Source organism: Camelus ferus, chromosome 4, assembly GCF_009834535.1.
Source record: "Camelus ferus isolate YT-003-E chromosome 4, BCGSAC_Cfer_1.0, whole genome shotgun sequence".
NCBI classification, from domain to species: Eukaryota; Metazoa; Chordata; class Mammalia; order Artiodactyla; family Camelidae; genus Camelus; species Camelus ferus.
Window position 1 is genome coordinate 9,800,477 of NC_045699.1, and position 26,485 is coordinate 9,826,961.

The 26,485-nt window shown below is 45.4% G+C and overlaps 2 protein-coding genes and 1 pseudogene across 15 annotated transcripts in view; 2 read left to right on the forward strand and 1 right to left on the reverse strand.

The window, feature by feature from the left end:
• Positions 1-26,485, reverse strand: part of LOC116663053 — a 150,236-nt gene that overhangs the window by 105,163 nt on the left and 18,588 nt on the right. For 8 of the 12 annotated variants that reach the window (XR_004319091.1, XR_004319084.1, XR_004319089.1 and 5 more), the window contains 2 exons: positions 17,799-19,783; positions 17,348-17,448 (listed from right to left, as the gene is read on the reverse strand). Coding sequence is in view for 1 of the 12 variants with exons in the window: in XM_032477525.1 (XP_032333416.1) it covers positions 17,348-17,448; positions 18,382-18,719 (439 nt within the window). In the remaining 11 variants the exon portion in view is untranslated. Of the gene's footprint in view, positions 1-12,055; positions 12,274-17,347; positions 17,449-17,798; positions 19,784-26,485 lie in introns of those variants that run through there. The other 4 variants (XR_004319092.1, XM_032477525.1, XR_004319093.1 and 1 more) reach the window with 4 other exon arrangements.
• Positions 9,952-10,708, forward strand: LOC102503496 (annotated as a pseudogene).
• Positions 12,472-13,633, forward strand: CCL21 (C-C motif chemokine ligand 21). 3 transcript variants are annotated; one of them, XM_032477523.1, is made up of 4 exons: positions 12,472-12,635; positions 12,735-12,855; positions 12,952-13,119; positions 13,182-13,633. In XM_032477523.1, exons 1-4 carry the CDS (start codon positions 12,569-12,571, stop codon positions 13,231-13,233), a joined length of 408 nt encoding a protein of 135 aa, XP_032333414.1. In that variant the 5' UTR covers positions 12,472-12,568; the 3' UTR covers positions 13,234-13,633. The 3 variants fall into 3 exon arrangements, with proteins under 3 accessions (XP_032333414.1, XP_014413128.1, XP_006182797.1); XM_014557642.2 differs by having other exon boundaries at positions 12,475-12,635; positions 13,201-13,633; XM_006182735.3 differs by lacking the exon at positions 13,182-13,633 and having other exon boundaries at positions 12,475-12,635; positions 12,952-13,123.

Here is a 26,485-nt window from a genome sequence, read left to right on the forward strand (position 1 = left end):
TATGTCCAATCCATCCTGTTGTGTCTACCTTCTGAAATGAATTCAGAACATGACCACTTCTCACTCACACTGCTGCTATGATTACTGCAATAGCATAATAACTAATCTCCCAGCTTCTGCCTGAGACCATACTTCCAACAGTCTATTTGCAACATAGAAGCTTGATGGTCCGCAGGGAAGGTCCTGGCTGTAGATGATTAGATAGAACAATAGATATGATGATGATGATGATGATGATGATGATGATGATGATGATGATGATGATGATGATGAAGAAGAAGAAGAAAGAAGAAAGAAGAAGAAGGAGAAGGAGACGGAGAGGGAGAGGGAGAGGGAGAAGAAGAAAGAAGAAAGAAGAAAGAAGAAGAAGAAGAAGAAACAGAAGAAGAAGAAAAAACAGAAGAAGGAGGAGGAGAAGGAGAAGGAAAAGAAAGATAATAGAGATAGAGAGTGAGAGAGATCTAAAAACATGACTGGGTAAGATTACCAAGGCAATGAATGTAAATGAAGGAGACAGAATCTAAGGGCCAGGCTCTGGGATACACCAACATTAAGAAATCGGAGTGAAAAGTAGGAACCACTAAGCAGAGACTAAGAAGTAATAGCCAGTGAAGTAGGAGGAAAACCAGGAGAGTGTGGCATACTGGAGGCCAAGAGAGGAAAGTATTTCAGGAGAAAGTGATCAACTGCATGAAAAATTGCCAATCGGCCAAATAAGATGAGGACTCAGAGTTGATTATCAGATTTAACAACACAGAGATCATTTATGGCCTTGAGAAGAACAGACTCAGGTGAGAGGTGGAGGTACAGGCATGACTGGAATGGATGAGAGAGAGAGAGGAAGAGCAATTGGTGAGAGCAAGTATCATCAACTGCTTTAGGGCATTTTTTCCCACAGTTGCAGAAAAATAAGGGAATAGCATCAAGAGGGTTTTTAAAGGTGGGATGTTGGATGTTGATGGAAAAGATTCCTTCAAGAGGGATAAACTAAGGACGCAGGCAGAAAGGGAGAACTACCAGAGCAATGTCACGGTGCAGGAGGAACAGAATGGGACTGAGTCCCCAGGTTGAGGGTTTGGTCTTGGCTAAAAGCACAGATGCTTCACTGGTGGTAAGTAGAGAGAAGGTCACTGTGATGAGGAGGGACTTTGAGTACCATGAGAAAAACAGTTTCCCTACAATTAAGAGAGCAGGGCCGTAAAGGGGTGAATGAGGAACAGGGAAGGACCGTGGCTGAGGGGAGGGGCTGATACAGAGAGCCAAAGTGAGAGATGAAGAGGAATTCTGGAAGTTACCTTGGCAAGGTTTTTTATTAGGGCCTAAGAAGTTGGTAGTGGCATGTGAGCCCAAGTGGGCAGAAAAAAAGAGTTTAAGTTGGTGATCACGTGTGTGAAGCAGGTGTTCTTGGAATACAGGGAGAGAGATGTCAGAGAAAGCCTTAGATACACAAAGCATGAAGAGGATAGGGCTTGAGACTGAGAAAGAGGGCAGGTGTGGCATCCTAGTGTCCAGCCAGGGACCAGGGAGTTTGGGGAGTGGGAGGAGAGAACTGGGAAGCAGAAAGACAGAGGCCACCCTGAGCGGATGGGAGGGACCTCTCTTTTGGACACCTCATTTCTCACAAGGTGGCACTTCTGCACTCCCACCTTCTGACCTACCACAGAGGAGCCAAAAGCTGGAGGAAGGGCAGGAAGCACTGCAGCTTCCTCACGCTGTGGTATCGGGGCCATGGGATGCTCCCGCCTCACTGATTGCTAAGCAAGTCCAGGATGGCTCAACGTACCATCAGTGCAGGAGGTGGGGGCACGACTCTCTTCCTCTGACAGGACCCAGCACTTAGCACAATGTGTCCACTGCTAGCAGGACGCAGAAGCCAAGATGGGAAGAAGCAGGAATGCGTCCCTCCACTGAATGGTGATTCTCTGCCTGCCAGATGGGAGTCCAGCCCCTGTTGAGTCCCCCAGGGCGAGGAGGCACAAGGCCCAGGCCTGCTGAGCCACACTCTGCAGTGTTTTCCTAAAGCATCCCCAAAGATCATAGGAGGTCTTGTGACAGCCACATCCTCCCTGCCTGGTGGCAGGTGGGCAGAGAGCCACAGAGCAAGGAGATGAGAGGGAGGCCCGGAATGAAGGGATTTGACTCAGAGGGGTCACAGCAGCGTCAGGTGGGAAGCCGAGGTTAATGTGCACACATCCTGGCTTAGGGACAGTGGGCCCTTCCTGTGGTCCCCCATAGGCTACCTGCCCCAGAACAGCATGAATTCATAGTGCTGACCAAGGTTTGCAACAAAGGGCTGGGGGCAGAGAAATGAGCTGGAACCAGGACCTTAAGGGTTCTCATTTCTCAGCAAAGCCAAGAGCTGATGCTGCAGGACGTTGCAGAGGGATGAAGCCTTGCTCATCCCATTCTGTGACCCTAGCACAAGCCCCACCTTCCAGCTCCCCCAGGCTCAAGAGTAAAATCAGAATGAAAACTCTCAAGTATTTACTACCCCAGGATTGGTGGGAGATGCCAGGAATATACCATGCTTGCTTGGGAACTCGGGCGTTCGCCTCTGCCCTCTGAGATACCATATTGTCACAGCAAATGGCTCTGACCTTCTGGAGCCCTTCTCTTGGTCCCTGCAGAGAGCATTTCACAATTCTAGAGAGAGAATTCCAGGCAGCTGATACCTGCAACGGGGCAGAACGGCTTCTCCACACAATCACTTCTCCTGTGAAACACTAAGTCCTAGCGAACAGAGACTCTGGCTGCTGCATTTTTGGACCTTCTCACTGCAGCCCCCGCAGGGAGGGCAGCAAACCCGGGATATGCACAGGAATAAACCCCGCGGAGACGCTGCTCCCTGCTCTGTGCGAGGTGGGGCTGAGCCTCTGCTCTTCACTGCTGCTCCACCTGGGCTCAGGGGCCCATGGCACAGGCCTGGGCTGTCACAGAATGAAGGTCCTGTGTCCTCAGCAGGGAGAGGAAAGAAGGAAGCACAGCCCTGAGTGTGGGCGGGGATGTGACGAATGAGCACAATGCAGGCATGTAAGGTGCTGGGGACGCAGAGGACCAGATCCCTAACCGGTCTGGCTGGGCTTGTAGAGGACTGTCCATTCCCATCTGCACAGGCAGTGAGGCCGGGACCCTGAATACTTGATCTGCATGAGAGTATGGGAAGGGAAAAGGGGGCCTGAGAAGGGGCCAGAAGGAGATCTCTGTTTCCAGAAGGAGGGGTGCGTGCTGCCAACAACCCCTCTTCTCCCAAGCCCTGTCCCCCTCCTCCACCATAACTTCTCTGGGTCCACAGCCAGGCAAAGAGCATATTGGGGGCTTTCCAGAGTGTAGCATTTCCAAGGTCAAGCCTGATACGGAGGCCTCAGGGGCGAGGCCTCAGGGGCAAGGCCCAGGGCAGGCAGCTGGACACATGGGAATCCAGACAGCGGGAAGGGCAAGGAAGCCATCTCTTGTGGTAAACAGTGCTGGCAGCTGGGGTGCATCAGGGGAGAGGGGCAGGGTAAAGTGAGAGGCCAGAGTAGAGCCTCACACACAGTCAAAGACACATGGATACACACACCCAGCCACACAGACACAGAAACAGGAGCACATAAATCCAGTGATGCCACTCAGAAACTAACTCAGAGTACCCAGAGACCTGTTCCAGAAACACACCTACACAGACCCATGAATACCCTGACTCGAGCAGACCCCAGCACCCCACACACGCAGACACAAAGACAGGCTGCACACATGCAAACAGACGCGGCTGCAGACCCACAAACACAAATGCGTTCCAAATCCACCCTTCAAAGCCTTTCTCTCCATAAATCCTCCTAGGCCTGCTTATCCACCTCTAAACTCTGCTTTGTAATTTCAGTCCCACGTAGATACCCTTGGTTCAACTTGGCTGTGTGCTTTGTCAAGGTCAGCAAGTGAGTCCCCTGCCCTCTTCAGCAGCCCCATCCTTCACCTACACACCCATCCCCATTCCCAGGAGTGTCCCCAGTTTACTGCAGGGTCCTAGCCCTCTGTCTCTCCAATGCAGCAAAAACAGAATCTAAAGGAAGAGCAAACCAGACAGACTGTCAGGATCACCCTCAGGGAAGTACCAGTTCCTGGTTCCCAGGAAGGAGCCCTTGATACAGGGCATGACCACATGTGTAGGTAGTTCTACCCCAAACTTTTCCACTAAGTTCAGTCCCATACCCTTCAATCCTAACCAACCTCAATTCCAACCCCACTCACAAACAACTATAAACCACATTTCTTCAAGTGCGACTCTCAGAACAACTGTACCTCAGAAAGATAATGCTGGTGAGTGTTACCCAAAAAATGTTGACACAGACAGGTAAGTTTAGGACAGAAAACTGCGATGTTCCCTCTCCCCAGGAGCTAGATGCCCACTTCCCTCAAGTTGGATCTCAGCTTCAGGGATCATAGCCATTTATAAGTCTCAAGTGCAGAGGGCTAGAAAATGTCCAAAATCTCTCATGTAAACCAGACCAACATCACACAACATGCATAAGTTTAAGTCCCTCTCCAGACTACCTCAGAAGCTTAAAACTAACCCCCAGCATAAGATTTAACTCCTTGGCCCATTTTGATCTCAATTTTAAACTCAAACAGTACCCTACCCCAACTCTAACACAACCCTATTCCAAGATGCACTAGCTCTTATCAACAGGAACCACAAATGCATTTCCAAATCCTACTTTAACATCACCATGTTCCAGCCCTATGCTTACCACTGTCTACCTCTAATCCGTAACCACTCCATCAGTGCTATGCCAAGCGTAGTCCTAGCTCTAACCCTGACCCTAGGTAGCCATCGAGTCATGTCTGCAGCTACGCTGGGCACACAGATACCACACACTGAGGAAGGTAATGAACGGGTCATTTGCAGTCCAGGAACCCAGCAGCTCCCTCAGTAACAGCTGCCCATACATCAGGGCAGCTTGTCTCTGCAGGGCTCAGCGCTCAGCTGGAAACCCAGGAGCACCAGTGCACCCAGACTCCCTGACCCTTGTTAAGCACACAAGCCCACAGGGGCCCAGCGCGCCCCAAGCCCTGTTCCGGGACTAGCCCAGCCTCAGAGCTGAAGTTCCTGTCATACCCCTCCCCACCTTCTGCCTGCCAAGCTGGGAGCATCTGTTGCCCTGGAACCCCCACCAGGCGGGAACAAATGGGCCTGGGGCCTGGAGCTGAAGGGAATGTGGCCACTTCCCAACATGGGGATTCCCAGACTCTCACAACACCTGCACCTAGAACCTCCACCCCAAAGCCTGGCCCAGGTGCCTGTCCTAAAGAGTTAGTGGGCCTGCCAACACGGGGTGAGTAAGGGTGCATTAGCGCACCTCTCCCCTGCCCCAGGGTCTCCATCTGGTGATAGGGTGTGTTCACTCTGGACTCACCAGCAGAGGTAGAGCTGAAGTTAGCCCTGGGCACCTCCCTCCCCCCAGCCTTGGCACCAGGACCTCCAGTGCAGCCTGCTCTGTACCTCGGCCACCCCAGAGGCTGTCAAACACTGCCGAGGCGCTCTCGAGAGCTCGCCAAGCCAAAACCTTCACCCAGAAAACTAGAACTCTCTCAGATGTGTAGTCATCTGAGTTTCTGTGTCCCCTTCTTTAATGTCTGGACTGGTCTGAGGACCAAGAGAGGGGCTTGGTTCAGAGCTGCAAGCTCCCACCCACTACACCAAGCTTAGGGTTCCAGTGGGACTATGAGGTGGGAGGAGCCCAGGCCAGCAGCTAGGGGCAGAGGAATGACTGGGTGGCATACCTGGTACCCCAGAGGAGGATAAGGCTGACAGCTCTCACTACCTCAGGCCCTTTCCTGGGGATTTCATCTACATCTGAGTCCACTTCTTCCAGGCCTCTCAGTGCCTCCTTCTCATGCCCTCACCTCCACCCCGTAGACCCCATAGGATCAGACACCTGCATCCCAGTGTGTGGCAAGGATCTACTGCCACCTTCCTGCTCTGAAAGAGGCTCTTTCCAGCCCTGTTTTTTTGTCCAGCCAGGTATCTACTTCTGGCAAAGTCCTCACTCTTTCCTTCCCTCCCTTCAGGGCCCCTAACTTAGGTTCTAAGCCCCACGAGCAAGGAAGGAGGCCCCAATACCCCCAGGATGGAATATCTTCCTGAGGCTGGTCTACCACTGCAGGTTCAAGTTCAAAGGTAGGGAGTTGAGTTATGTTGGCTCCTAGGAAGAGCTTCCCAAATTGAGGAGCAGCACTCAAGGCTGGGACCTAAGGGGGCTCTGGACACCATCTGACAAACAAAAGCCTCCCCCCATGATGGCATAAACAAGGGGAATGGGGCAGGATGCCTTGGGAGAGAGAGGCAACCTGGGATTTTAGGAGAGGAAACTGCCTACTCCCCAACTCTTCCCTGTCATGTTCTCCCTTTTTCCACAAGCTGTGCCAGGCCAGAAAGTGCCCTCCTCAGGAAGATTGGGGGTACATCACCACAGCTTCCTCTTCCTCTAGACCACCTTTTGTTCCCTTCCACTGGCTCTGTGCCCAGCTGGAGTTTGGGGTGGGGAGCAAAATAGATCCAGGTGGCTCTCCCAGCCCCACCTCACCAAATTCTTGGGAGTACCCAGAAAGCTTGGTAAAAATATAGATCATTTGGCTCTATTCTGAGATTCTGTTTAAGGTGGTCTGGGGTGGTGCCTCTAATTCCGTATTTTTAATAAGCTCCTCTTGTGATTCTGAAGTGCAGCCAAGTTTGAGAACAGTGGAAACAATCTAATATGATATGACTCTGGACTGATCTACATGTCCCCTCAGGCCCATGCTATCCTACCTCTCTGGGAACTCTTCAGAGACAGGCTGCTCATTACTTAGTCACTTCCACAGAAGATGGTGCAGATGGGGGACGGGAGATTTTAGAAATGGAAATTAAAAGGTTTCTGGTGCCAGGATCTGCTATAAGACCAGGTAAAAGACTCAAGAAATCTTATCTCCTTGTTTTTGCCCTGTCCTGTTCCAGGAATGCCAGCCTCTTGCCAGCTGGGGCACTCCCTGCCTTGCTTAAGGTCTCAGCCTCTTATTTTAAAATCTCAGACTCAAGAGCTCAATTATCTCTCATGTAATTCCCTCAGATTCCAGCCCCTCTCTTCTGTGAGCCTTGGGATAAAACACCATGTCCTCATCCTCATCCCAACAACATCCCTATCTCCAACTCCCATCCCCTCTGCATCCAATCCTTCCCCAAGAGCAACACCCCTATCATAGGTGCAATCTTTCTGTCACTACCTCGTCCCTGGCCCACACTGTCATGACTGCATCCCTTCCAATCCTGTCCTCTCCACATCTCCCTATGGTCTCCCATTCCCATAAAGCTTCAGAGAGCTGGGATAGGCCTAGAGGGGAGAGGCATCCTGGGTTTAGCATTCTGGGAACCAAATGGACTTTCTAGTCTTAACCTGGTGATCACAACTCTGAGATACTCAATCCTTTAAACATAGATTGTAAGTCAAGACCCGATAATCCTCACTCACCATACCCCAGCATAAATTCCAAATGGATAAAAGATTTTAAATGTTGGAAATTAAACTATAAGAATGATGGCATGCAAAATGTCAGAGAAGAAAGCTCTAGGGGTCAGTTCCTCTGCTGAAGCAACCACTCAGCTGAAAAGAGCAATGAATCACCTATTTCAGAATTCTGGAACCTAATTGGACACATAATAATCAGGGGAGTACTTGATGAGGGGAGAGGATGTTGATCTTTCATAAGAAAGCATTGTGCATGAACTAGCTACTAGTCAACGCTGTGGGGAAGGCAGCCCACACTCCTGGAATGACTTGGGGGTGGGAGAGAACTTTGTTCTTCAAAAATTGGAGGTTTTACATTTTGGTTGGTCTAGTGGTTCCCTGAGGGACAGGTGCAGATGCTTGCCTTGGTTTTCAGCCCTCTTGGGCTGCAGCACCTTCCACAGTGGCATACATCAGAATATTTAAGGGGACATAAATCTTTTTGTGGGAGAAGGGGAAAGAAACCTTGGTCAGATCATTGGTTGACCACAGAAATAAGTGAACAGAAATTTCAGGGATCATGCACAACAAAGAATACACACTTGGCAAAAGTTATTTGGAAAAGTCAAAATGGATGGCTGCAGCCCTTAACAAGTAAATACCTGCAACCCCTATATTATGGGTACACAACAACATAAAGATGTAATCTGTGACAATAACAATATAAAGGAGGAGGAACTAAAGTATACGAGCAGAGTGTTTGTACTATTGAAACTAAGTTAGTACTATTCAAACTAGATTATTATAAGTTTAAGATGTTAATTGTAATCTCCCAGGTAATCACTAAGAAAATTAAAAATATATAGAAAAGGAAGAAGAGGGGAATCAAACTAGTACACTAAAAAAAGTCAACTGAATACAAAGAAAGGCAGTAATGGAGGAAATGAGGAACAAAAATCATGTTAAGATATACAGAAAACAAACAGCTAAATGACAGAAATAAATCCTTCCTTATAAGTGATTTAAATAAATGAGTCACAGGTATGAAATGTACAGTGTCAATATAGTCAGTAATTAGGTAATATTTTATATGGTGACGGATGGTAACTAGGCCTATCCTGGTAATTATTTTGAAACGTATAGAGATATTGAATCACTGCAGTGTGCAGCAGGAACTAACATAGTGTTGTAGGTCAATTATACTTCAAAAACAAACAAACTCATAGAAAAAGAGATTGGATTTTTGGTTACAAGAAGTGGGGGTTGGGGAAGGGAGGATTGGATGAGGGTAGTCAAAAGGTACAAACTTCCAGTTATTAGATAAATAAGTACTAGGGATGTAATGTACAAATTGTTAATATAATTAACACTGCTATATGTCATACATGAAAGTTGTTGAGAGTAAATCCTAAGAGTTCTCATCACAGAGAAAAAATATTTTTTCTATTTCATTAGTTTTATATCTATTATATTAGTTTTATATGAGATGATGCGTAGTCACTAAACTATTTGTGGTAATCATTTCATGATGTATGTAAGTCAAATCATTATGCTGTATATCTTAAACTTATACAGTGTTGTATGTCAATTATATCTCAATAAAATTGGAAGAAAAAATAAATAACATGGAAAAAAAAGTAAATGAATCCAACTCTCTAATTAAAAGGCACAGAGTATCTGAATGAATTTCAAAAAATGATCCATCCATATGCCATGTACAAGAGACTAACCTGAGATACAAATACACAGCTTTAAAATAAAAGAATGAAAAAAGTATACCAAGCAACTAGTGACCAAAAGAGAGCTATGGTGGCTACATTACTATCAGACAAAATAGACCTTTGTCAAAAAATGTTATAAGCTACCAAAAAGGACATTATATATTGATAAAATATTTGATACAGAAAAAGACATAACATTATAAACAACTAACAGCCAAGCCTCATAATATATAAAGCAAAAATTGACAGAATTGAAGGGGAGGGTTGACAGTTCTACAATAATAATAATTGTAGAACTTAACATCCCACTTTCAATAATGGATAGAACAACCATACAAAAGATCAGTAAGAAAATAGAGAACTTAAACAGCGCTATAAATGAATTAGACCTAACACACACACATACAAAAATCTACCCAACAACAGAATATGTATTCTTCTGAAGTTCATATGGAACATCCCTAGGACAGACTATATGACAGGCCAAAAAACACTTCTTAATAAAATGTTAAGATTGAAATCATACAGAGTATCTTTTCTGATCACAGTAGAATAAAACTAGAAATCAGTAACAAAAGGAAAAATAGAAAAGTCACAAATATGTGGAAATTGAACAACACATTCAAACAACAAGTCAAAGAATAAACCACAAGGCAAATCAAAACAGTATGGTACTGGCATTAAAACATACACATAGACCAACAGAATATAGAGCCCAGAAATAAACCCATGCATATACGGTCAATTAATCTTTGAAAAGGAACCAAAAACATAAAATAGGGAAAGGATAGTCTTTTCAATAAATAGTGTTGGGAAAACTGGATAGCCACATGTACAAGAATGATTCTGGACCCCTATTTTACACCACTCACAAAAATTAACTCAAATTAAAGACTTAACTGTAAGACCTGAAAGCACAAGACTCCTAGAAGAAAACACAGAAGAAAATCTCCTTGATCTTGGTCTTGGCAATGGTATTTTTGGATATGACAACAAAAGCAAAAATAACTAAGTAGAAGTACATCAGACTGCTACCACTGAGTAGCTCAGAGGTGGATACCAGGGTACACACAAGATTCAGCTCCACTCATTACTCACTGCCATGGCCAAGGAAGGCACTGCTGCTGGAGGTATAATGGACATTAATGCTGCTTTGCAAGAGGTGATGAAGACCACCCCCTGGCCTAGCATGTGGAATTCACAAAGCTGCAAAGCCTTAGACCCGGGCCAAGCCCATATTTGGGTGCTTGCATCCATCCACGATGAGCCTATGTATGTCAAGTTGGTGGAGTCCCTCTGTGCTGAACACCAAATCAACCTAATTAAGGTTGATGACAACAAAAAACTAGGTGAATGCGTAGGCCTCTGTAAAAACTGACATAGAGGGAAAACCCTGTAAAGTGTTTGGTTGCAGTTGTGTAGTGTTTAAGGACTCTGGCAAAGATTCTCAAGCCAAGGATGTCATCAAGAAGTACTTCAAATGCAAGAAATGAACAAATAAAAAAAAAAATCTGGCTCTTGTTTTAAATAAATAAATAAGCAAGCAAGTAAGCAAGCTTCAGCAAAAGAAACAACAAAGAGAAAAGGCAACCTAGGGACATAGGGAATGGGAGAAAATATTTACAAACCATATATGTGATAAGGGGTTAATATCTAAAATATGTGAGAAGCTCATGCAACTCAATAGCAAAACAAATTAAAAATCTGATTAAAAACTGAATAGACAGTTTTTCCTAGGAAGATACACAGATCACCAACAGGTATATGAAAAGATGCTCAACATCACTAATCATTAAGGAAATGCAAATCAAAACCACAATGAGATATCATACCATACCTGTTAAAGTAGCTATTATCAATAATGTAAGAGATAACAAATGCTGGGAAAGATGTGGAGAAAATGGAACACTTTTGCATTGAGAATGTAAACTGGTACAGTCATAATGGAAAGCAGTATGGAAGCCCCTCAAAAAATTAACAATAGAACTGCCACACGATCCAGCAATCCCATTTCTGGGCATATATCCAAAGGAAATCAAATAACTCCCTTGAAGTGATATCTGTACTACCTTATTCGTTGCATTATTATTCACAATAGCCAAGATATGGAAACAGCCTGAGTGCTTATTATTGGATGAATGGATACAGAAGATGTGGTAAATAAATATACATACACACACACACACACACACACACACACACACACACCATGGAATATTATTCAGCCATAAGAAAAAGAAGGAAACCCTGACATTTGTGACAACATGGATGAACCTGGAGGATATGCTAAGTGAAGTACGTCAGAGAAACACAAATACTATATATCACTTACATGTGGAATCAAAAAAAAAAAGTCAAACACATAGAAACAGAGTAAAATGATGGTTGCCAGGGGCTGGGGGTGGGGAAATGAGGACATGTTTGTCTAAGGGTACAAACTTTCAGTTATGAAATTAGTAAGTTCTGAGGATCGAATGTACAGCATGGTGACTGTAGTCAATAATACTGTATTGTATACTTGAAATCTGCTAAGAAAGTAGATCTCAAGCATTCTCACTACAAAAAAAGGAAAAGGTATAACTATGCAAAGTGATGGAGGTGTTAATTAACTCGATTGTGGTAATTATTTTTCAATGTATACATGTATCAAATCATTACATTGTACACTTTAAATGTATACAATTTTGTCAATTATACCTCAGTAAAACTGGGGGAAAAACATAGGAGGAAATCTTCATAGCCTTGGACTTGGCAATAGGTTTCTTAAATACAACACGAAAAACATAGGCAACAGAATTAAAAATAAACTGAACTTCATCAAAATTTAAAAATTTTATGCATCAAAGGACACTATCAAGAGAGTGAAAAAACAACCCACAGAATGGGAGGAAATATTTACAAATCATATATTTGATAAGGGTCTATTATTCAGAATGTACAAAGAACTCTCACAATTCAATAATCAGATTTATAATTTTGGAAAAGTCCTCACCCTGCTTGAAGGAAGGGGTATGCGTGGAGCCTGGAGTGAAACGAGGTGGCAATCGCAGTGTTCCAGAGGAGAGGTGGTGAGGCCTGCACCAAGGCAGTGGCTGGGAAAGGAAGGAGGGCCTTTCAGAAATGATATTGAGGAGGTACTCTGGTAGCCTGGGGACACTGACTGGCCGTGTGAAGTTTTCATTTCCACATACTAGTGAGGCTGAGTGCCAAGAAAGGATCTGCCTCTCAGGAAGGAAAAGGAGGGAGAGCCCTCTTCTTGCCTGGACAGTGGCTGGGGATGGGGGAAGTGAAAGTGTCCGCCTGCATAAATAGGCAGCACACCAGCTCTAGCCCACACACGGACCCCCAACTTGGAGCTGTCTGCCTCGGCCAAGCTCTACCACGGCCATGGCTCAGTCACTGGTTCTGAGCGTCCTTGTCCTGGTCCTGGCCTTCTGCATACTCCAGATCCAAGGTATTACGGAGGGAGTTGCCTAGAATGGGGGCAATGGGCTGGAGAGGCCTGAGTAGGAGCCTATAAGCAGCCCCTCGCTCCCGGTGAATCCACTTGCAGGCAGTGATGGAGGGGCACAGGACTGCTGCCTCAAGTACAGCCAAAAGAAGATTCCCAACAAAATTGTCCTCGGCTACCGGAAGCAGGAACCAAGCCTGGGTTGCCCCATCCCGGCTATCCTGTAAGTGGGTGCAAGGGGGCGGGTACAGGCTGGCACCTGAGTGGGGAGGGCATGGTGGGCAAGACTAGGACAGGCTTGCTAACCCCCGAACCACAGGTTCTTGCCTCGGAAGAGCTCTCAGCCGGAGCTATGTGCAGACCCTAAGGAGGCCTGGGTGCAGCAGCTGATGAAGCGTCTGGACAAGTCACCAGCCCGCCAGGGCAGCAAGGACAAGAGGGCCTCCAAGTCTGACAAGAAGGGAAAGGGCTCCAAAGGCTCTAAGAGGTGAGGAAGCTGAAGGGACAGGGGGAGAGAAGTGAAAGGGAGCCTTGATCATCCCCTCAAAGCCCTCTTCTGCCCTCCCAGGACGAAGACCCCAAAGGGGTTATAGCCCAGTGACCAGCCTGGAGCCCAGGAGACCCCCACCAGTCTCACCAGGGCTTGGAGCCCCAACCCAAGGGACAAGAAGTGGGCCAGGAGAGAGGGAGGACTCGGGGGCCCCGGAGCAGCCACCCCATGCTGACCTTGTCCAGCTTCTCACCCCTTCTCCAATTTCAACCAGCCCTTCTGTACTCCCACCCTCCCCTACATGGCTGAGATGCCCACACCAGGCCAGGCCTAGAGAAGCAGAGAAGGGAATGTCCTCCAGGAAGTGTGAGGGGGCAGCAGGACTGTCCCCTCTGAGGGAAGGTCACTCAGAGCCCTGGACCTGACCCTGCTCCCCACTGCACCCCACCTAGTCTTTGTAAATATGATTTATACCTAAGCAAATAAAGAGCCATTCCAGCCTTCTTCCCAAGTATCTGTTCCTGTGTGTTTGTGTCCACAGAGAAGCCAGTGACACCACAGGGTGGGGTCACACACGCTGGGCTCTTGGCCAAGAGCTCAGGGTGGCGAATTCTATGTTCTCACCCATCCAGAGAATCCTTGCTTCCCAGGTGTCCAGACCTGTGGGCAGCAAAAGGAAGGCTGACAGGCAGGATGGGTCTAGGCTGCTCCTGGTCTCTGAGAAATCCCTGCCCATGGAGAGACGCTGGCCCCCGGGGAACTCATCCCCAACAGCTCTGCAAACCCAGAAGAGACCCCTCCCCTGATTCCGTCCAGCATTCTCTCACTCCAGCTTCACCAGGGACTACCTCCCCTTTCCTTGGGACCAACTGAATGTGAGCCTCCAAGTACCTCTTTGGGAGGGTCCCCAGGAGGGTGGCTGGAGCCTGGGCCCACCTGTAACACAGGCAAACACAAGTTCTACTGAAACCTGAGTTCCAGCCCTGGGAGCCCTCGAGAGCCCCCATCCTCCCAAAGACCAAGAAGACTCCCGCCTGATCAGTGACGCTGGGCCCCTGGCCTCTCCTCATTGTGTAATGGGGCTGTGTGCTCTCAGTTCCTAGCCAGGCTCTCCATTCCTCCCTCAGCTTCCTTCCAGCTGGGAAAGCGGCCTCCCTTTCCCTTTTCTCCTTTCTCCTCTGGCTGGGGCCCAGGGTACTTCAGCCCCTTTAACTTCTTGAGGCCAAGGAACAAGTGTCCCATGGCAGGTATCTGGAACCTCAGAATTCAGATATAAATCAGTCTCCTCTCCAAAAAGACTGCAGTCTGGCTCTCCGCTACCTCTCCCTCCCCAGAGCAGAGGTCCTCCTATTCCCCACTCCATCCCTGAGGCTGGGAGAGAGAGGACTACCAGATGGGGCCAGGCCATGTGGGAAAGAAGGGAACAGATCCTGGGAGAAGGGCAAGGAGCTGGTCGTGGCTGGCTGCCCCACCACCTTTTCCACCCACCAGTGCCTGAGCAGACCACGGCACTTACCCATTATAAAGTCATTCAGATATTCACTGTCTGCTCCTCCCGAGGCCAGTGAAGACAGGGGCTCCTCCCTACCTATCCTTGTGCAGCAGGTGTGATCTTAAATCTCCAAACTCAGATGTGCAAGATTTATTGCACTTTAAAATGTTCTTTCAGTCAAACTACTCCAAGCCAGGTGGGCTTGCTGGCGCTCTTGAAATCCCATCTGCCAAGGGCTGTGCAAAGCTCACAGAAACAGAAAGGCACAGGGGAGGCTTCCTCTATGCCCCCAACACCATCCCATCACTGGACATCCGTCTCACCAGTGAATGCTGTGGCCCCTGTGTTCCCAGTAGGTATGACTCCCCCCGGACTCTCAAACTCTCAGCCCTGTGGCACAATTGAGTCATGGGAGTTCAGCTGACAGCCTCTTGGCTTGGACCAGGCTTCCCCGGACACCCCCCAGAGCCAACTAATCAGGTCCTGCCACTTGCTTCATCACAGCCAGTGATTAGAGTCCTTTGCCTACACCGGCTGGATGTACACACCAACCCCCTCTCCAGTCTTAGGGGACTCTTTCCAAAACCCTCCCTCTTCCCAGTCCCTCCAAGGTATAATCTCTTCCCAGGTTTGCTTTAGACTTTTACAAAGGCAGTAAAGGACTCTGACATCAGGGTGCCTCTACTCTCAGCCCTGCTGAAACCCTTTTTGCTCTAAAGAGAAAAGGAATACATCAGTAAAAAGAGAAAGAAAAACATAGGCAGAACAAAACAAAACTTCGTATTTCACTAAATTATCCTGCCATATTGCATACTTGGTATTTGCCTCAAGCCCTGCCCTGAGGAGGCATGCAATATGATATTTATTCCATCAGAGAAAGAGTTCCCACTCTCCTTGGCTGTCTTCATCTTTGACAATACTGTCCTTTTTTTTTTTTCTTTCTGTAAGGTGCATAATCCCCCCAAAATCAAATAATACCTAGTCATGGTTAAAAAAATATCAAAAAGTACCAAAAGGCTTATTCTGAACAAGCATTTCCTGCAAATGTTAACTCTTAAGCTACTTTTTCTTGGAGTTAGTGCCATATGTCTAAATACTCTGTTCATACCTCTGCTTCTTGATTTACCTATTTTTAAAGTTATCAGTTGACTTCCTATTATAAAAAGTGGAGATTTAGCTCCCTTACTAACCCTTTTCCTGTCACTTTACCCTCTAAATATAGCTATACCACTATATTTAGATAGTGATCAGACTTTACGTTATGATGACCAGGCAAATGCCGTTCACTCGTTCACTGCAGAGCAAAGTAGTGTATTATGCTTACTTTCCCTTTGCCACTCAGATTTTTGTTTTTCTTAAAGATTCTAATTGTTTTCCCTTTTTTAAATACCTCTACCTTCTCATTATCATAGCTCCAATATTTTTCACACCTCATCATAGGATTAAAGAGCTAATGTTTAAAACATATGTGATAGAAGAAAATACAGGTCAGCGTGTTTATAATCTTGAGGTAGAAGATAAACCATAAAACACAAACCATAAGGGGCAAAGATCAACACCATTAAATTCAAAGACAAGTAGGAGTTCAGGGGAACGATGGCAAATTAAACACATGCATTTATTTTCACTCCTGAGTCCTAACTAAAACTACAGTAAATGTTTCTGGTGTGTGTGTATGTTTGTAAAGGCATAAATTCACAAGGACCCAAATGGGAGAGGAGATAAAACAACTTTCTAGAAAATTGCTGCTTAGATAAATAAATATTTCAGTAAAAATAAGTGCAAAGCATAAAATGAAATTATAAAGTTGGAGGACTTCCAATGCCTTGCTCATGCACACAGTAAAAATAAGTATTTTACTGAATACTAGTATGCCAGTATTCAACAGAAAGACAATTAATGGCTTTTACTAGGAATGCAAAAAGAAGAAAAAAATTCTAAAGATCAATCATCCCCAAAATGTACAAAACCATAATCCCGCAAACATGAAAACTCATCATAATCCTTAGAATCATGAATTTTCCTTTAACGTTGAAGTACTAAAGCATGTCACTGCTTTAAAACTGAGTCATTACTATCTTCTAACAATAAGTCATTCTCAGTGCAATCCAGAAAACTATTGATACGATGTTTTTTTTTAAATGATTTTAGCACTATCTTTTCCAGGATATAACACCTGCACGCACAGGTGCACACACACACACACACACTCTTATGAAATGGTGGGCCAGCTCCTTCTTGTCAGTGTTGCCTCAGAATCTGAAGCCTCCTGTTTCCCCTAGTTCATTCTTTCTTTATGAATCCTTTAAGGGCCTCTTTGAAACAAACGTAAAGGAGGGATGGGGCTAGTAAGATCTCCCAGCTAATAGAATACAGCTAATAGAAATATCTTAACAACTTCAGTCATACGATCTGGAAACTAATTCCAAACGAAGCAACCAGATTTCCCTCCCTTCATGATACCTGGACCACACTTTGGCTAGCCACTGTTTCATTCTTTACTCATCAATCCAGCCTTTAGAGGGACATGATCATCAATACAGTTAGCATCTTGCTTGTGACACTTCTTTTAAAAATTAAACATGGGGTATTATGGGGCTACCAGCAAGCTCCACCAACACACTTGGTATCTTCTGTTTTGCTTCATGGTACAGGAAGGTCAGGGGAACTGGGTCTACATTTGCTATTTATGAAAGCTCAAAATTAATTTGTTTCCTAGCTTTAATCATTTACCTGTAAAAATGTCTTCAGCTTCAGCTGGCCTCTTCTGTGAAGTTCTTTTTCTTTCCCACATCCAGGTGTTATTTCTCCTTGTATTTGGGAACAAACTGATGCTGTTTTGTTAAAAAAAAAAAAATCATCAATGTTTCTGTCCTTTGGCATCAGTCTTGACTGATGAATTACCATTTTTACGGATGCTCAAACTGCCAAACCTTTTTCTAATGCCTATATTTGGAATTCTTCAGTTGGAGGCTATTCTACAATTCCCCTACAGAGACTGTTAGCTATGTCAAGAAGCTAAAAACTTCGTTTTCCTCCATTTCTCAGTTGGTGGCAGACAGAAACACACCAGGGAAACTCTGCTGCCATGTTCTTTAAGACTTTTGCTTTACAGTCATGAATTCTGCTAATAATAAAATTCAATCTAACATTAGATGAATCACCGAACTCCACTTGCGGTCACCTGAGCAGCCGGCGCCAATTTGGGTTCAGAATACACCCAATGGATGCGAAGCTCCACTAGGCCTCATTGCCCGGCTCCGCCACCAGGAGGCAGCATCGTCGCGGCGGTCCTCGGTTCTCCAAAGGCAAACAAGTTTGTGGGTTGAATACTGCTGTTCTCATTTCCTTCATCTTTCTGGGGTCAGTTTTTTCTTTTTCTTTTTCTTTTTTTAATCTTTATTATTTGTCCTCAAATGTGTTTCATGCTAGGCCAAAAGTCTATCATTTTCCTGTGTCCATTGATGAGCAGGCCAAACTCGCTTTCCGTCCTTATCCAGGTGAAAGCACTTCATCCTCAGGCACCAAGCATCGCCCCGAGCACACAGGCTTTCAATAAACCTCCGTTAAAGAACCCATTTTCAGAGTTAGCACCGTAATTACGAAGTTTAATCCGAGTGCGGGTATTCATGCCGCGAAGGAAGTCCCAGAGGTAATGTGAATGTACTTTGGCCTTTAATATAAACATTATTTCGTATCTTCCACATTGGGTGGCTTGGACTCAGGATAAGCTGGGAATATCTGGGGTTGGGGAGACAAATACTCACAAACACCGCCACAACCCGAGTACCCGCGGGTTCGGGGCCCGAGGGGCGGAAATCTGGCGGGACGGCCGCTGAGCCTGGCCCGGGTAACCGCCGCCCGGGGGCTCCTGGGCCCACGCTGACCCCAGGTCCGCGGGGTTGCGGGTCCCACCCACAGCCCGAGCCTCTACTCCGCACGTTCCGCCCGCGCGCCGGGACCCGGGGCGGGACCCTCGGCCACGGGACCAGCGGGGGCCTGGAGCAGCGAAGAGCACGAAGGACAATGCCAGGCCCACGGGCTTTGGGCCCAACGCCCTTCCCAGCCTCTCTGGGGAGCCCGCCCGGTCCGGGCCGCACTCCATCCTGGCCAAAGCACCCCTTCGCTCGCCAGCGTACCCCTGCCCCTCCGCCAGAGCTGCGCCCCCTCCAGAGCTTCCTTCCCGGCCTGGGGCACCCTCTGCAGGCCATGGAGGGGAGGTACCTCAGTCAGGCACACAGACGTAGACAGCCACAGACAGCTCACACACACGGATGACAGGCACAACAGTCACGCTCAGTCCCACGGACACAGCTCGGGAGACGCACATTCATACATTCAACAGACATTTACTAAGTATTTAATCTAGATCCTCTCCCCACAACCCTTTACCCCTCTGTACTCCCACCTCTACCTGGCCTTGGTTGCCTTCCCAGGCCCAGCTGCTCTCTTCCCTGCCGCAATGGATAAAGTGCCCTCCATCCAAGATCTGCGACCCCTGGGGCATGGATTTGGTCAGACCAGGGAGCATGAAACCTGCGCGGGCTTCTCGGAAGAGTGTGGTGCCAGGCTGGGCTGAACTGCCCTGAGCTGGGAGATTTGTCCAGAGCTCACACTGAACCAGGAACCCAGTTGGCTGAGAAAAGGGTGAACTAGGTGAAGCATATAGCACGCTGAGGGCTCTGTGTGCCTGGTCAGAAACTGTTACAGACCCACCCACCTCCCTGGTCTCCAACCTTCCCCGACTCCCTCCTCCAGTGGACCATCTAAACCAAAGGCTTGGGAGTTGGTGCCTTAAATCTTCCACCCATGGGGCCCGGGGCCTGAGATCTGGGCTGGATGGCCACCGTGCTAGGCCTTCCCACAAACCCACTCCTCTGCAGTCCTCCACATCTGGGTAGATGTAACTCCAACCATCACATTGCTTAAGCCAGAAACGTTGCCATATTTTCTCTGTCTCTTTCTCTTCTTTCTCATATCCTTTGCTGAACTCTGAGAGCAGAGCCCATTGGCTCTACCTTCAAAGTATTTCCAGAATCTGACCACTTCTCAACGACTCCCAGCAATCTCCTGTCCTCCCTGGACTGTTGCAGTTGCCTCCAATCCCGCCTCCAGGCTTCTATTCTTGCACCACTTTGGTCGATCCTCCATCCAACAGCCAGGGGGAGCCTTTAAAACATGTGAGATTATGTCACTGTTCAAAACTCACTGAGAGAACTTAAACCCTGCAACGGCCTATAAAGCCCTACACTATATGGCCCATGTTATTACCTGACTGTATCTCCTACCACTCTACTCTTTGCTCAATTTCCTCCTATAACGTTGGCCTCCTTTCTATCCTTCCAACACACTGTTGCCTCAAGACTTTCACACTTGCTGTTTTCTCTCCTGGAACATCTTCCCCACATCTCTGCATGGCTTTCTCCCTCACCTGCTTCAGATCAGATCTCTGCTCAAATGTAATCAGAAAATTCTGTGACCACCCTCCCTAATACTCGCTATCCCTCTGGACTTCTTTATTTTTCTTCATCGCACTTACTCCTCTCTGACATACTGTTTTTTTTTTTTTTTCTCGTTTGCTTATTGCCTGTCACCTTCATTAGAATAAAAACTTCACAAGAGTAGGACTGTCTGTCTGTTTTGTTTACTGCTGTGTGCCAGTGCCAAGAACAGTTTCTGGAACATAGGAAGCCCTCATAAATATTTATTGAATGAAAGTGGTATAATCCCTTGTTTATTATTATTTCATTTTTTTTTTCACTCTTTGCTGCTGATTCTCAGGATCTTTCCCCACAGGCATTCCGGGAAGATAGTACTGAAATTTAACTGAAATCTCTATGCCAGCTCTGCACTCTAATACTTTTTTTAATTGATGTTTACTTGATTTACAATTTTGTGTTAGTTTCTGGTGTACAGCATAGTGATTCAGTTATACATATATATATATTCTTTATCATATTCTTTTTCATTATAGGTTATTTCAAGGTACTGAATGTAGTTCCCTGTGCTATATATACAGTAGGATCTTGTTTATAAATTCTGTATATAGTAGTTTGTTTGTAATCCCAAATTCCTAATTTATCCCTCCCCACCCCCTGCCTTTGGTAACTGTAAGTTTGTTTTCTATGAATCTCTTTCTGTTTTATAGATAAGTTCATGTGTATCATTTTTTTAGATTCTGCATATAAATGATATCATATGATATTTGTCTTTGTCTGATTTACTTCACTTAGTATGATAATCTCTAGGTCCATCCATGTTGCTGTAAATGGCATTATTTCATTCTTTTTATGGCTGAGTAATATTCCCTTGTATAAATATACCATATCTTCTTTATCCCTTCATCTGTTGATGGACATTTATGTTGCTTCCATGTCTAGACTATTGTAAACATGCTCTTGTACCATTCAAGATCTTGATGGGAAACAAGTGGCATGACCCAAAAGGTTTAACAGAAAAGAATTTAGTGAAGGGTCCATTTACAGAGGTGAGGGCAGGGTTGTTGTGGGCAGCCATTGCCCATGAGTTAGTATAGCTCCAAACTTCAGGCCATCTCTCTTTCTTGCCAAAGTGGACATTAAATGTATAGACTAAAATCCTGCCCACTGAGAGCACTTCCCTTCACCACTGTCTTTCAGGGCCACCCCTGAATGTGAGCAGTCTTCTGCTCCTGACTGATGCCAGCATACCTTTGAAACCCATTTGAAAATCAAGACCATGCATTTTCTCTCTCTCTTAACTGTTTGTAGAAAACTTCTCCATGAAGGCATAAGTGTAATCAGAAGCAGAAGCAGAAAACGAAACAAGTAGGCATCTGGGCCACACACCCCTGTTTTTACCCATGCCTTCTGAAACTTCTAAGGCCTGGTCTCAAGTGTACAATGTTCGTTCGATAATGGAATGCTGTCATGCACGTCCGGCTATATGATTTGCTATAGATAACACCCCAGGGGGCATTGTAACTGGGTGATCTATAGTCTGAGTTTTAGACCAGGGCCCAGTGGCAAATCAGGAACTGATTTTCAAATAGAAAAGAGTCATAAGCAGCAGAGGTATGGCCTTACTCCAACTCCCTAAGGGTCTTTGCTCTAATCCTCCTCCTGGGGCTCCTTACAGCGGCCTTTCTCTGCCACAGCTTCACTGGGTTTATGAGTCATAAGGCTTAAGTAGCCAGGCAACTTTCCCTGGACTTAGACCTGCTTCAGACCCCTTCCTTGCTCAGACCTCATTCAGAATCATCAGCTTTATGCCTTATTCAATAAATATGTTGCTGCACTACATCTAAATATGATATATGTTGCCTCCAAAATCCAAACTGTCCTTGAGGGGTTGTGCCTCTTCATGGTGAAGGAGCAACATTCCCCAGACCACTGTTTTTAAGCTCCTCTCTACCTCCAATAGCCTAAACATTTCACCCATGTGGCAGGATCCTGAATTTTTGAAGGATTTCTTTCTCTCCCTCTGATATACATGGGTCTTACTAAGGCACATAGGGCGATTGCTACTTCTTGTGCACCTGGAAGCATAATGCCATCAGTTTAAAGGGCCACTCTGATTTTCTGTGGGATAACAAGATTATCTTATGATGATCAGAACAGGAAAGTTGACATATCCCAAGGTAAAACAGTGAAGGTGTGTTTCTGTCATGACAGTTGAATAGGAATGGATTTCAATGGTATTTAAGTGACTGGTACAGAAAGTAGGCATGGGCTAGATAATTAGCTGTAATACGCTGTACCAAGGGCTGAAGCATCTTTACAACTTTACAGGTGCTCTAATCTATGCATCTTCTCTAGCAACAAAGCACTGTTTTAAGTTTACTATTGTAGTGGGGAATGTGGTAGGGCAGGCACCGTTCAAAGGACTTCCGCTTGGCCCTCCCTACCATAATTTTCCTCACTCCATGGTCAAGGAACCAGGTGGAGATTTTGCTAATTACTAAGTATGCTTATTCCCAGTATACATTCTGAAACTAGAGAAATAACCATCAGGTAGGTCTTACAGACTCACTGTGAGATGGACCTGGACCAAGATCCTTCTATCACCTGACCTCCACAAACCCTCGCTCTGACTAGTGGATCACAATGGGATTTGGGGTCCCCAAGACTAGTATTAACATGTGACAGTATCTAATAATCTCCCAAAGATCTTAATTTTTTTCTGTTCCCCCTTCATAGTCACTCTGGCAAATGGCTACATATCTCTCAAGGGAAGGCGTAGAGCATTGATTCTCAAATTTTAGCCTGTATCAAAATCACCAGAAAGGCTTGTTCGAATACAGGTTGCTAGGCCACCCCCAGAGTTCCTGATTCAGTGGAGTTGAGGCAGAGCCCAAGAATTTGCGTTTCTGACAAGTTCCCAGGTGATGCTGGTGCTGCTGGTCCGGGGACCACACTTTGAGAACCACTGACTAGAAGAAAGATTTATAGAATCCACCTGTGAAAAGACTCAGGCCTTCCTACCCCCCACCCAATCGAGGGGCTTCAGGTCTGGGGAACTGATTTAGGTCAAGGAACTGGGGAGAAGACTGTAAATCCCCAATACAATTTGGATCAAGTTTCTCCCAATCAGACCTAGGAATGTCCACTTATATGGGTTAAATAGCACACCAGTAAGTTGTCCCTCTATTTCATTCCTAGGAACCCTATGATCAATGAGCTACCACCACAGCTCCTTATGGGCAAAGCAGTGATTACCACTTGTCCCTGCAGCTTATAGAGAAATTTCATTCATCTTATTGCTCATAAGGTGAGCATCTGGACTCTACCTCTCAAAAATTCCATTTTCTCCTTGAAATAAAAGTGCCCAGTCCCAAGAGAGCATCTTCCATCCACATCTCCTACATACTAAAGAAATCACTACAGTGCTTTTCAAAGCTAGTGTTCCCACCACCAATGCTTTTTCTTATTGCCTTGGAGAAGGAATTATCTTCCGGGGCCCTTCAGAAGTTAGTGGTTGCACATAAGAGAGGCCCTCCAACATTCCCATCTCCCTAACTTTGCCCACCTTCCTTTGTTTTGCATCTCAAAGTATAGTCTGCGGACCAGCAGCATCAGCATCACTTAGAAGTTTGTTAGAGACACAGCTTGGATTTGACCAGGACCTACTGAATCAGAATCTGCAGTTTAACAAGACCCCTGGTGGATCATGTGCACACCAAAGCTTGAGGAGTGCTGCTCTACGATATGTCAGTGAGGTTCTAGCACCTCAGCCCCATTGATCATAGGCCACTTGTTGAGTTGGATTTCCAGTAACCAATCCGACAGATTATTAACACCACTCCCAGGTGCTCAGCTAATACAGGAATACCCAAATCCTGGGGAAAGGCAACCACATCAATCAATTCTTCCTCACTGGTCCACAGGATTCTCCCAATACAGCTGACAGGTTCCTGCAACTCCTTCAGTGTATACACTTTTGTTCTTAGAGCTTACCTTGTACATTCCTGTCTAGACAATGTTATAATCAAAATCTCAGTGTGGGGCTGGAGACTCTGGGGAGTGGTCAGGGTGGGTCCTGAAGAGGATAGGCATGCCTTTTGCCAGAGAGCTATTAAAAACATTTTTTATCATACTAAGTGAAATAAGTCAGAGAAAGGCAAATATCATATGATATCACTTATATGTGGAATCTTTAAAAATGATACAAATGAACTTATTTACAAACCAGAAATGGACTCACAGACATAGAAAACAAACTATGGTTACCAATGGGGAAAGGGATGGTGAGGAGGGATAAATTGGGAGTTTGGGATTAGCAGAAACAAAGTACTATATATAAATAGATAAACAACAAGGACCTACTATATAGCACAGGGAAGGATATTCAATATCTTGTAATAACCTATAATGGAAAAGAATCTGAAAAAGAATGTATATGTATGTATATGTATAACTGAATCACACAATGCTGTACACCTGAAACTAATACAACACTGTAAATCAACTATACTTCAATAAAAATCAAAAAAAATTTTTAATGGAAGGCTGGATCATTCATGGTTTGCAGGGGGAAAAGTGTTCTTCTACCAACAAGGAAGGTTTAAGGGAACTTAAAAGGTCCGAAATTCTCAGCTTTGTTCATCTCTGCCTAAATGTCCCCATCCCAAGTCTCAGTGCCCTTATTCTAGTATTAGGAATACAGTGGAGTTTGCTCATTTGCCTGGTGTTGCAACACTACGACACATACAATCAGCTCTTGGGCTTGATCTATAGCCCTATCTGCCATGTGGCCACATAAAATAAAGATTACTTAAGAATTCCATAGTAAAGGGGGATAAATTAGGAGGGGAGGATAAATTAGGATCTTGCAGGTAACAGATACACACTACTGTATATAAAACAGATAAACAAAGCCTACTGTATAGCACAGGGAACTATAATCAACACCTTATAATAACCTATGATGGAAAAGAATCTAAAAAAGAATATATATATATATATGTGTGTGTGTGTGTGTGTGTATATGTATATATATATACACATACATACATATATACACAGATATAAGTGAATCGCTTTGATGTACACCAGAAACTAATACAACATTGTAAATCAACTCTACTTCAAGTGAAAAAAAAAGAATTCCAAAATGGTGGTCTGGATCTCTATCATAACTTGAGTTAAAATTTCATGGTATTAAACTTTTCTTTTTCTTATGTAATTTTGCCAGCATAATCAGGAACAGGCAGTGGACCCAACAATATACGAAATGGCCATTTGAAATCACCATTTGTGGCCATAGCAATTAAGTGCCTCAGGCGTTTTCTCTCCTAATGTCATTCCCTCCAACCGCATTCCACCCTGTACCTCACTTGATGATAGTCTTAAGTGATGGTGATGCTTCTGCATGCTCTGGATTACTAGCATCCCCTTTCCCCACCCAAGGAGATTGTCTGGGCACTCAGCAAATAGAGCAACCCAATCCTAGGATTCTATTTTAGAAACTATTTCCTGGGATCTTTTCTGGTACCATTTACTGTATCGGTCAGGATCCTGGCAGGAAACAGATGGCAAACTCGAAAAAAGTTTAACCAGAAAGATTTTAATAAAGAGGCTATTTAAGAGGTGGAACCAACACAGAATGGTGAGGCACTCAGCGTTTAGCATTTAGTGGGAAACCATTACCATACCAAGGCCTGAAGGGGCCAGAAAAAGGGACAGTATTTCAGGAGTCTTAGAGATAAACCCACGGAGAGGTGGCAACCCAAAAGAATCTGTAACTGCAGCCCAGTGGTTCTCACTGCAGCGTGTGTCAGAGCCACCGAGGATGTGTTAAAAGACAAATTATTCCGGCAGGTCTGGAGTAGGACCTGAGAATTTGCATTTCTAACAAGCTCCAGGTGATGCTGATGCTGCTGTCCGAAGACCACCCTTTAAGAACAAGTGCCGGACAGTAAATCACTCACTGTCAGAACTATAGCAAGAGGAAGGATTCAGAGAATTAATGCCTCAGCCTCTCTCTCCTGCCACTGATCTGCTGCTGCCTCCCATGGGCCAAACCCAAACAGAAGGTAAAGGATAAGGGATCCTGAGTAATACTGTCCCTAGAAATCACCCTTCCAGAGAACAGAGCAGGGCAGAGATGAGAGGAGAATGGAGGGCCGTAGGGCAACAGAGAATAATCAGAACCACCATAAGCACAAGGGTCAATGGAAAGATGGATAGAGGGATGAATTGAGAGATACTTGAATAAAAAGACAGAATAATAATGGTTAATATTGAGTGTTTATTATGTGCCAGCCTCTAAATGATGGGCTTTGCTCACATTACCTTATTTAATCCTAAGAAGTAGATCTATTACCATTCCTGTTTTACAGATAAGGACACTAAGCTGAAACTGGATAATCTGCGCATGGTCACACAGCTAGCA

Coding starts and splice junctions, on each gene's coding strand:
- CCL21 (XM_032477523.1), top strand. CDS start 12,569: ATGGCTCAGTCACTGGTTCTGAGCGTCCTTGTCCTGGTCCTGGCCTTC. Junction 12,636..12,734: donor CTGCATACTCCAGATCCAAG/GTATTACGGAGG, acceptor ATCCACTTGCAG/GCAGTGATGGAGGGGCACAG. Junction 12,856..12,951: donor TGCCCCATCCCGGCTATCCT/GTAAGTGGGTGC, acceptor CCCGAACCACAG/GTTCTTGCCTCGGAAGAGCT.